This window comes from Erigeron canadensis, chromosome 6 (genome assembly GCF_010389155.1).
Source record: "Erigeron canadensis isolate Cc75 chromosome 6, C_canadensis_v1, whole genome shotgun sequence".
NCBI lineage: Eukaryota > Viridiplantae > Streptophyta > Magnoliopsida > Asterales > Asteraceae > Erigeron > Erigeron canadensis.
Genome location: NC_057766.1, coordinates 28,474,005 through 28,486,286, shown reverse-complemented (window position 1 = coordinate 28,486,286; position 12,282 = coordinate 28,474,005). Strand labels below are relative to the sequence as shown.

At 33.3% G+C, this 12,282-nt stretch overlaps 1 protein-coding gene across 3 annotated transcripts; it reads left to right on the top strand.

Annotated features, from left to right (window-relative positions):
• Positions 1–1,598: 1,598 nt before the first annotated feature.
• LOC122602557 lies at positions 1,599–9,758 on the top strand. 3 transcript variants are annotated; one of them, XM_043775160.1, is made up of 16 exons: positions 1,599–1,746; positions 1,843–1,918; positions 2,018–2,140; positions 3,067–3,164; positions 3,282–3,365; positions 3,456–3,592; positions 3,795–3,867; positions 3,976–4,021; positions 4,138–4,247; positions 4,372–4,479; positions 4,565–4,621; positions 4,907–4,968; positions 5,089–5,401; positions 6,301–6,756; positions 8,489–8,731; positions 9,213–9,758. In XM_043775160.1, exons 1-16 carry the CDS (start codon positions 1,681–1,683, stop codon positions 9,456–9,458), a joined length of 2,298 nt encoding a protein of 765 aa, XP_043631095.1. In that variant the 5' UTR covers positions 1,599–1,680; the 3' UTR covers positions 9,459–9,758. The 3 variants fall into 3 exon arrangements, with proteins under 3 accessions (XP_043631095.1, XP_043631094.1, XP_043631096.1); XM_043775159.1 differs by having other exon boundaries at positions 8,489–8,749; XM_043775161.1 differs by lacking the exon at positions 8,489–8,731.
• The last annotated feature ends 2,524 nt before the right edge of the window (positions 9,759–12,282 follow it).

The window sequence follows — 12,282 nt, the reverse complement described above, 5'->3', positions numbered from 1 at the left end:
ACGTAAGAAAAATTCCACGTGGCAAATTCTAAAGATATTTTTAAGTTGAGTCGGATGACTTTATAAAGCTAGGATAACTACTATTTTATTAAGTATATAGATATAGATATGTTTTTTACATATAAAAGAGTGTGAAACAAAACTTACCACTTCTGATGTAAAAAATCTAACATAAGTAAGTGAAAAACATAAATTTTCAAAGAATTAGCTACAAGGATACAACTTCAATCACATAATCATCTAGTTTGGTTAAATTTGTTAAAGACCATTTTTTCTCATTTAATAGCAAATTATTACATCATATATGATCCTATTTTCAAATTGCCCTAAATACTCCTATCTCAAGGTTTGAACCTTGGTCATTGTCGGTCATTGTAACGAATAAGATGTCTTTGTTAAATAATATCTACATGTTTAATATATATATATTTTTAATAATATCTACTATTTTTAACATTTGATAGTAAGTTTGCATCAAGTGATTAATACATTTGTCCCTGATACAAAGATTAGGATCGGTCATCATTTTTCGCAAAGATGAATGCCTTTTGATTCTAAGTAGTACAAAACATCTTATTTACTGATAATGTCTACATTTTAACCTCTATAGACAATCATAGTTGATGCCAAGTTCAAAAAGTATAAAAACGACATTGGATATTCTTTGGTTAATTTTAATAATTATAGAAATCTTATTCAATTCAATACAGAAAAAAGGTTATTTAAGAACTCAAGAATATTCTAGACCATATATTTCTCTTATCGTTCTCTCTCTTCAATTAAATAATAAAATTCATCCAAATCATTCAAAATGTTTTATCTCACAAACTGTAAATCGTTAGACGAAACAAAAAGTACGGGTAGTCTTAAAATTTCGTCCTCTTTCATTAGAGATCCAATCCGATATACTTTTGATGACTTTTTAATTTTTGTTTTTTTCTCCTTGTACTTGTGTACCTACACATGTGTAGGATCATTGTTTTCACATGTAAATTAGCAAATGAACATATATACACAACAATGAAGGTTAAGGGCGGAGCCCGTTAATCCATGGTGGTCAATGGCGGAGCCCGTTAAGTTGATCACCCATCACCGATCACCCCTATGACCTATCACCCCCACCAACTTTGGTTTATAAATATCCTTAAGGGCGAAGCCCGCTCCGTATCATAATTTTTGTTCAACCTACACATGTGTAAGTTATGTGTAAGTACAAAAAAAAAGAAAATTAAAAAGTCGTCAAAGGTATATTGAATTGGATCTCTAATGAAAGAGGACGAAATTTTAAGACTACTCATGTTTTTTGTTTCGTCTAACGATTTACGGTTTGTGAGATAAAACATTATGAAGGATTTGAATGAATTTCCATATTTAATTAAAGAGAGAGAAAAAGAGAAAAAATGTATAGTCTAAAATTGTTATTGAGTTATCATTTTGTTATTAGTTCTCAAAATAACTCAGTTATTCAATACATCCCACTTTTTATTCAAGAGAATAAAATCAAAAACAAATTTTTCTAAGAAAAAAGGTAAAAAAAATAAATCACGACGTTTAAATACCAAATTTTGACCCACCCAGACTAACATCAATCAAACACACAAACCATTACCTTTTACCGCCTTAATGACCACCGGACTTATAACGCCGGCGTGGCTAACCGCCACATGATAACCTTATTCCATGGCGGCGATACCCATTAAACGCAACTACTTTCTTTCTCGCTTCAAAACCTTTCTTCCTTCTCAGGTTCTTTTTTTCAAACTTTTTCTTTCAAGCATTTCATCAAACACTTTGTGAGCAACTTTTATTTTTTTAATACTTCGTAAATTTTTTTATATGCAGCATTTTTATCATAATTTCGTTGACGTTGGCAATAAACCGCAATCGCGTAAAGACAAAGAGTCGGTTTCGAAACCAGGTAAATTCACATGCAACCCATATAGATAGATATAGATATACATTATGATGTATATAAATGTAGATAGTGTGTTTGTATTTATATGTTACTTGTTATCAGGAAAATGGGCAGGTGAAATCAATTTTTCAAAATGGAAAAAGATGGATTCGAGGTCATTGGGGATAACGCGAGTTATGGTCCCGTCGTCTCCTTATACGCTTCTAAAGATTCTACGAAGCAGTGGTGATTTCTTGTATTTCTATCTTTTTAGTTTCTTGATGTTGAGAATATTTTTTATTTTCGTGATTTCATGTTTTCTTTGGTAAACTTTTATTGAAAAACTCGAGCTTTGATGAGGAAATCGTAACATAACAATATTCTGTAAGTGATGATTTATGGGCCTGATATAGGTTAGCTTTCCATGTGTATTCTTTTACTTAGTGCTTTGGTAGATTTTTCTATAGAATCCGATGGTGTGGTAGCTTACAATTTGGTGGTATGCATTTCACTGATTGCAGTAACAAAGTCAATGAAATCTGGTACTTACAATGTATTCATCTACAACCAGATGTGTCGTATGGTATATAAAGTTTCTCTTGTTTAGTATGTAAAGTGGTTTTGGTAGACAATAGCCCAGGGTATGCATGGTTGTTGTTGCCTTTTTGTACAACTTCATTGAAGAACAGCAATGGTAGAAATTCTTTGAAGGTTTTGACGGAGGGTCTTTGGGAATTTTCAGGAGGTAATCACTTTCCCTAAGATGAATGAGAAATATTGATGGTAAGAGTGTTTGGTAGAAAATAAGAGAAATATATAACATTTGACAAAGCCTGCTGACAACTTTACTAGTTATATGCCTATATTAGTTTCTGCTTTAAAACCTTGGTGTCAGAGGGTAGACTTCAGACTATCATGTACGAATAATTTTTGTACCTGATTTGCTCATACAATTATATACGGTGATTCGTGGTGTACCATAAAATATGGGCACCGAGACAGGCTGCAGCCATACCATGGAGGCATGGGTAGTGGAACACTATGAGTTTCCTATAAGTCAGAATTCTCTATACATAGTTTGTTTGCATGGCTGCATCAATCCTGCCATTAAGTTACTATTGAGCTTTCAACTCTTAAGTGCTGAATTATCATTTTCATTTCATTATCTACAGGATTTGAATCCTACTTGGTTGGTGGTTGTGTGAGAGATTTACTTCTAAATAAAACACCAAAAGACTTTGATGTTATCACGACAGCTGATCTTAATCAGGTTTTATCCCTTGAAACTAATACGATATTGCGCTATTTATAATTTACATGGCTAGCATGATGGTGTTATTCTGTTGGTTGTATTTTGTTGAGGTAAGTATGCATGCTAATCTTGCAGATTAAGAAGCAGTTTCATCGTTGTATAATCGTTGGACGTAGATTTCCTATATGTAGGGTGCATATTAAGGGGTCAGTTATTGAGGTATGTCGTTTTCCTCAGATCAATTTTTTGAACGATGTTGTCTGATTCAGTTTATTATCTTAGTTAAACATTATTTGTGATCTATACCAGGTTTCCAGTTTCAAAACTTTGGCAAAACATTCTGAAAGTAAAGAAAAGTTTCTCATCTCTCAAATGCCTAGAGGCTGTAACCAATCAGACCTTAACCTCTGGAAAAACTCTATGCATCGTGACTTTACTGTTAACAGGTATGCGCTGCTTCTTTTGTGTATAATTTGCATTCTTGTGTATTGCACTGCAGAGCATTTAGTGTTTAATCACTATTGCTGGCTATCATGGTGAAAAGTTCTATATAAGGCGCTTGGTGTGACTTATTTATTGTTTGATTTATTTCTCGACTTCTTGGTGTCATTTTATGTATCTCTCTTTTTGTTTAATGTGTGGAAGCAGCTTGTTCTTTGACCCTATTAACTTCAAGATCTATGATTACAACAATGCAATGAAAGATTTATTGGAGCTAAAGGTTAAGACATAATTATTTACATATCTAACCATCCCTCTTCATCATTCTTGTTACTTATCACACACAAGAAGAATAATCTCACTTGAATTTTTTTTTTCTTGGTTTCAGCTACGAACACTAGTGCCTGCGCATATTTCTTTCACGGAGGATTGTGGTTAGTTCATCAGTCTTCCAACCACATATATGCTTAGCATATAGCTGTATGGTAGCAAATATGAGCTGTTATCTTCATAAACTAAGTGCACATCTTTATTGTGTTCTTCTATTCAGCCAGAATTCTACGTGGATTGAGAATTGCTGCTCGTCTTGGCTTGTCACTTTCAAAAGATATCGAGACCGCAATTTATAAACAGGCTTCATCTATCTTGAACTTAAGCCCGGTATTGTTTGAAAATTTTCATTACAACTTATAAGTACCAAGTCATAGATACATAAGCTGATACGGAATGTGTCGTGTTAAATTATATCTCATTATTCATGCTTCTTATAAGGTTGTCTATTCAGCCCAGGATAATGATGGAGATGGATTATATGCTTGCATACGGGGCTGCTGAGTCTTCCCTACGTCTACTTCACAAATATAACATTCTCGAGATTTTGCTACCATTTCAAGTAATTGATGATTATTGTTGCTGCATTATTGTTCTGAGAGAGTATATTTTATATTAGTTATAAGCTTTGAAATGTTTGTTTGTAGGCAGCATACATTTCTAGACACACCGCCAGATCCGGGGAATGTACCATGATGTTGATGGTATGCTCAGTTGCCTTATTTTAAGTTTTGCATATCAAACATATGTCTTGTTATTAGGACTTCATTTGCAGTGAAATTAATCAAATATCCAGGGTTATTTCATTTTCTTATTTTGCATCTCATTATCTTATCAATTTGTGGGTCTCATTACCATGTTAAGTGGATTTTTGCATATGGAATTCACAATTAGGAGATGAGAGATGAGCATAATTGACTAAATGAGTTGGATCTTTTTCTTCTCTTTGGCATGTATACGTAATTGGCAGATGCAATTTGTTTTTTCAGAAGTTGTTTTCCCACATGGATAAGCTTGTTAGTTGTGGCCAGCCATCTGCATGTTCCTTGTGGTGAGTTGTTTTCATCATTACACATATTTAGTTGATTTTTATCTTCCTGCAAGTTATCATGATTGTAAAATTTCTCTTTTTTTTCAAGGAAGTTGACTAAGCATTTGGTGTCTGACACAGGATCGGAATTTTGGCTTTCCATCAGGCACTAGTAAATAAACCCCAGCATCCTTTTGTGGTTTTGACTTTCGCTTCTGTTCTATATCATCAGAGTTGGGAAGATGGACTCAAGTTTGCAAGAAAAACTGGTGGAGCACTAGTCAGCTATGAGCCTGAAATTTTAGACCCATACAAGTTCATTTCTGACGAAGAGGTTGCTATAAAGGTAAAGAAATTAGCAATGCGGGTGATGGATTCTATCGAGGTTTTTGTGGATGCAGATAGCCAGCAAAGTTTAATGTCGAAATTCCCGGCTTTCTCATGTTCAGGTTTGGTAAGTTAAACCTAGGGGATTTTAACTCTTTCTTCATTATCACTCTTTCTGTGTTCTCTTACTTGCACATACGTAAAAGAAAGTTGGAAAATTTCTCAAATATCCAGAAGATCTTTCTCTAAGACAAAATATAGGAACCTTTCGACTCCAAATGAACAGCATGGGTTTACTATAGGGTTAGAAGATAAGATCAGCTGAGATGGTGGGTTTGGGTCTTGGGAACATGTGAAAAGAGGTAATTTTGTAGTACGGTTTCGTTTGGGGGATCCACAGGGAAGAAAATTTCTTCTTTAAATATCTAACAATTATTTACTGTTTAATTGTGATTTGAAGACTATAGTCTCTGAATAGTACTCTGAACTTCTTTTGAATACATTCCGGATGACTCTCAACCTGCTCAACCCATTTGAGCTATGTTCTTATTCTTTGAATCTTTGAGATTAAATCATTTGGCTCATTAGAGAAAAGGTGCGTTTGATCAAGCCAATTTTATAGATGGACGCATCTCTAGTTTATTGGTAATGACAATAATTAGCAAATGTGTAGATTTTACCATGATTTCCTGAAAAAATGGAAAATGTTTGTACAACGTCCTTGTATGGTAAATGTTACAGTTTTTTGTTATGGAGGCTAGATCATGGTTGTGGAAATGTTGCAGTTTTTGTTAAAAATTCAATTAAATCCGATATTACAATCACCTCTTTTATCTTTATTTTTGAAGCATAAATCATGTTCTACTATTTGAATTTATCACTTCATATATACTCACTCATTGTTCACATGCAAACACAAACCTAAACACATGCTTACACACATATGTTTCCACACACCCTTTAGTGAAATTCTTTTACAGGTATTCATATCCAAGAAACGTTATCTTTAGTTAAATTCTTTTACAGGTATTCATATCCAAGAACGCTGCTCACGCTACGGCACAACTCTTTCATGTTCTTGTGCATAAGGTGGAAACTTACGATAGGGGAAGAAGTTCATTTGAGATGAACCATGAGTTACTTGGAAAGGGTGATGCTTCAGAGACTAGATTTGTCCTTGGAAAGATCATCCTTAATACTATGGGCTGTGAAGTTGAACACGACAATCACAACCACCCTGCATTACCTGAATTCTCACATGTTACGCCGTCCGATTCAAGATTACAGCAACCAAACGCCTACAACCCCAAGAGTGAAAAACTAAATCCGAAATCAAACAGCGGTAAGGAGCAAAATTTAGCTTTAAAGAAAAGGATGGAACTTATAGAAGATGGATATCTTATTGAGCAGGAACAGTGGGAAGAAGATATTTCCACGAAGCATGTTGAAGCGCTGGTTACTCCTTCCTGTCTGAATACTGAGGTACAATTCTGCATTTATCTTCAAGCTTGTTACCTGTCAATTTCATAGCAGGTGCACCCTTTGTCTTGTTATAATAGAGCATACTCCACGGAAATCGTATGACACTTCGTCATATATTTAAAACTCAGTTCAATAAAAGCAAACTTGAGGAATCTTATCGACCTATGTGAATACTTTTAGTTTAGCTATACTGTAATTGGTGGAAATTATAATTTTCAACCTGAGAACCAGTGCCGGTCCTGAGTTATTTGATGCTCAGGGCATGATAGCCAAAATTTACCCATACTAAAACTTTGTTGTTAAATGACCCAAGGGCTTATAATATTGTCAGGCTAGTGCCTCATTTATATACTAATTCTTTTTTAAATACGTAAGATATTTCAAATACAAGTTGAGAAAATAAACTCCAGATTAAAAGTTTTATATTACCAGTCACTTAAATTGACATATTTCTTTTCATTTTGAAGCAAAAACATTAACATTTGTAAATTATAAGTCAATATTTAGCTAAATTGCTTTTTTGCATACAGATTTTTATTACATTCGATCTATCTTGAAAGTATTTGATAATATTTTTCAACAAAACAAAATAGTGAATCGAGTTGTTTCGAGTAATTAAATCGATAGCGCCCTTAAATCAACAAAAGCACAATAATTATTACTTTTTAGTTATCAAGCATCTAGAGTTTTAAATCAAAATATATCCAACATGTAATAATAGAATATTTATGAGTCTTAAACACTTACAACATCAAAAACTTTTATTATTCTACGAGTATTAAAAAAGTATATACATATACATACATGAAATAAAACTACATAGCCTAAAATTTGAAAATATGGACATGTCTAGTTCTCTGCATAGTTTCTATTTAACAAAAGATAAAATGAAAAAGTGAAAGAGCCACATAGTTTGAGGACTACTATAGAATTTTAGATAGTTATAAGGGGTTGTAGAAAACAAAATAAATACCAAATGAAGTATACTGTAGATCTTCTTCTTTATGAAGAACCCATCTCAGAAACTCCATTAAAACAAAAATATAAGTTTTATTTTCAATTTTAACCTCACCATAGTTAGATAACACATACTTATTTCGTAATCAAACATGGTTACAGTTATACTGATCATACAAAATTTATATAATAACCAATGTAAATCGCGAAACATGCTCAGATCTGGTTTTAATTGACCCAAGATTTACTGCCCCTTATAAGTTCCTGCTCAGGGCTGTCGCCTAGCCCGCCCATGGCCAGGGCCGGCTCTGCTGAGAACATTCCTGAGGATAAAGTATTGCCATATTCTTGGGACCTTATGGACAGGGAAGGACTCTGATTCTTATGGACAATGGAAGGTTAAAGCATCACTTTACAATCTTTCACATTTTAAAGTAAAGTTCCATTTATCCTCAATCTTGTGAATAGTTCACCTAATTCTAAAAGTTGAAGGTCAAGTCAGTCCAACTTATAAGTCTTAAAATTTGATTGGTGCTTTTTTGTCACTTGATTGCACCATGTTAGACTGCTAATTGTATGTCCTCTGACATTGACAAAGTAAAAGTTTCTCGTGGATCATTATTGATATTATCATCAATAATTAGCAATGCCAACAATCTCCAAAGGAGTGATGTTATCTTGTAAACTTTCAGAATAAGAAAATACCATTTCTATGGAGTGGATGAATGTCTTATATATTTTCTTAAGAGGGATTGATATTGCCAACAACTTACAGGATAACGACATGGAGAAGCCAGAAGAGATCAGTGCATCTCAATCACCAACACAGAAATCAATTAACAGTAAGAAGCAAAAACTAAGTGAGAATTTAAGCAGTAGTAATAAGCAAAATGCAGCTATCCAGAAGAAGATCAATTATATTGAGGATGAACGTCTTCCTGAACAAGAACAATGGAAAGAAGTTAGTTCTGAGTTGCATGTTGAAGTACTCAATACTTCATCCTGTCCAAATGTTGAGATGCGATCGAATTCTAAGGTCTACCTTATTACTTAGAGGTGGCAAATGGGTGGGTTGTAACGGGTCAGATGGGGTAACTTTTGTACAGGTCAGGTTGACCCAAAACACTTGTCCCCAAATTATGCAATCTTTATATGACTAAAATATATGCCAGTTATAATTATAAAAGTATATTAAAATTTAATCTAACCTTTTGTGTAAAATTACTTAAAAAGTTTATAAATAGAAATACATTTGGGGCGAGTTTCAACTCATTTGACCCTTCTTTCAAGCACGTCTTAAGGAGGTTTTATGCTTTAGTCAAATGTTCACAATACAAGTAATGAAATTTGATTGATTATAATAAATTGCAATAGCCACAACATGCAGATAGGTAAGTTTATCTTGGAACTTACCAAAAGAGGAAATTGTGATGTTCATTGATTGTTTTATCTTGTTATCCGCAAATTATGTGTTGATGCTTATCGTTGACAACTTTCAGCATCCTGCAATGGAGAAATCAGAAGAGATGAGTGTGTCCCAATCACCAATGCATGAACTTATTTACACATTGGAAGCCATAACAGAAAATGAAAAACTTCCATCTCAATTAGAAGCTCAAAACTCCGAAGAAAAACTCACTGTAGATGCAGAAGCACAAGTAGATCAGTCAACCACCATAGAACGAAGTGTAAACACAAAGCACAAAAGGAAAAAAGTGTTGCCGCTGTCGTCTCTTTTCAAGTAAACACCACTTTTACTCAGTAATGTATACGACCTACTTCTCCCATCTAATCACTTCAAATTTTTGGCGTTTGAAATATAACAATATCATATTTAGGCTCTTTTACTCAGTAGTGTTCACAATATTGATTAAGGTTAGCAGTCTATGGTGTAGCAATTGTTTGTATCATTTCTGTGTCTTTTATTCTCCCCGTTGGGGAAAAGTTTTGTTTTTATTCTGTGACTAAGATTAGCAGTCTTATGATTGAATTTTTCTATTGTAGTGAGTGTTAATCTTATAATGAATAAGCTTACTCTTCCTAAATTGTTTGACTATCTTCCTGGTTTCTCTCATCATAAGATATGTAAATGTTGTACATAGTTGGCCACAATGACAACTTATAAAAGCGTAATGTCATTCAAATTGATCCTTTATATCTATACACTATTGAATTGATTCGTCACCTGATTCTTGCTTCTTTTGAATTTTTTCACTAGATCTTGAAACTTGTTTGTTTAGACCTTATGGATCATTTATGTTGTTAGTTGGTTAATTAGACAACTAGTCTACCACTTATATTTCCAAGTTATAAACCTATACGGTTGTGGTAATTACCCTATATTTTTTTTTAGAACAGCAAGGGCCGGATCATGGATATCCGGATTGGATACTGTGGACCTACCCGATCCCCCCCCCCCCCCACCCCACCCGGTAAAAACTCCACGAAATCCAGGACAAAATCCTAGCCGGCAATCACAGGCTGAGAGTATCGAACATGTGACCTCTTGGACAAAAATCTGGGTATCCATATCAAGAATAAATTTCGTGAGACCAAGAAGTAGATTTGTAATATTGGTTTCACTCAGATAACACAATATTAATGTTGTTACTACAATCTAATTGGCTTGGAAAAAATATGGTGCATTTTGAATTCACAGGATACCTTTACGTGGTAATGACTTTATATTTAAACACAAATTCTTATCATAGTGATTAACTTATTGTATAAATGTGACTAACGGTAACTGTTGAAATTAAGTTAAGTTGCTATCGTATGATGAAATTGATTGTACAGTACAAGTTGGTGATGCATAGTGAGTTGTAAACAGACAGAACAGGAAGCCCACTGGAAATTGTGTGGTCTTCTGACAACATATTCAATTGAGCTAAAAAGATCATCGACACTTCCTCCATAATGTCAGATGTCAGTCAATTATATTCAAAACCATGCTATATTCTATTTTATTTCATTTCTTGCTTCTAAAAACTTATACTCGTATAATACTACTCATGCTGAATTTCTTTAGATTTTTCTCCGCACATGAACCTACTAGCTGTCTATTGGCTTGATAGAATGTGAACTGATTGTAGCTTGCCATATAGAAAACTACAGGACTGTCTCCAATACTACTCTTTTAGTCTTTTTTGTAACATTATGTTTCGAATCGCTTTGATAAGAGTAATGTAATTCAAGATAAACTACGTTGTGTTAATCATGCTTATTGTATTAAAGAGTAGCTCTCCAAAAAAAATCTCACAGTTATTTCAATTTTCAACCATAAGTTCAAACCCCGTGACAGATGGACAATTTGACAGTTTATCCTAAGTGCATCTGCCAATTGATATAACTTCACTTGCTGGCTACTCATGTTCTTAGTTGCTATATCATTTATTACACCATATCTTACAAATTCTTCAAAATCTATAATATCCCAAACCTACAAATACTATTAGGTATTTAGGTCATACCCAACCCTTACCTTTTTCTCACATTTTTTTCACTGTCACATCAGCGGCACGTAGCTTTTTTCTCATTTCACATTTCAGAAAATGTTACTACCAACCATACCTTTTTTTTTCCACATTTTTCTTAAATATTTTATTATATATTAAATTAAAAATAATCCTTTTCATTGCTATTTGGCTGAAATTTTACGGGGACCCACCCACTTCTTTATCTTTTAAATCTTCTCTTACTTACTTGTTTAATTATTTTTTGTCGGAAAGTAGAAAATTTTTCCTCAAAAAACATATAGAGAAAATGTTATTACCAACCACATCATTAAGAAAGTAATTAGAAAATGTTGATAAAACAACAGTTAACAAGGATCCTATCCTTCATAAATTCCAACTCTAACACCTACTCGTTACACTCAAAATCTAAATATTTTTTATTTTTTTATTTTTTACTTTGGGCCTTGCCGCATGTACCGAGGTAAATCTATGTCTTGGTGCAAGAATACCTCACCTAATGGCTTCATAATATGGAAATGCTCCAATGTGATAAATCCATGTCTTTGTGCAAGAACGCCTCACCTAAAGGTTTCGTAATATGGATAGGGGAGTCATAAATCCACAATAATTTTTAGTCATCCATAACAATACATATTTTATACAGTTATACATTATGCAGTATAATATGTATATATGTTGTAAATGGCTAAAAGATATTGTAAATTTATCACTAACCATACGGATATGCTCCAATGTTAAGGGCATCATTGCGTCATTACGTCATCTAAACTGATATCATTTGTATCATGTCATTAATTGATGCCTTAGTTTTTTCCTTTCTGTCTAAGTGGCTAGTATTGATATTTTTTTATGTGCGTGGATGTATGTTTATAAGTTAATATAAATATAAATGATAAAGAAAGTAACGAGGCCTCATTGATAGGGGTGTGTGAGTACAAAAATGCTAACATGGTTCTCCTCTGTTCCATTTTAGTTGTCCATTGTTGACTTTCAAAGTCTTTTTACTCAACTTTGACTGCATATATTTTTGTTTATATTCTATAACACTTGATATAAAATATATAAATAAATTTAATTTTAAACGAACTTTTCA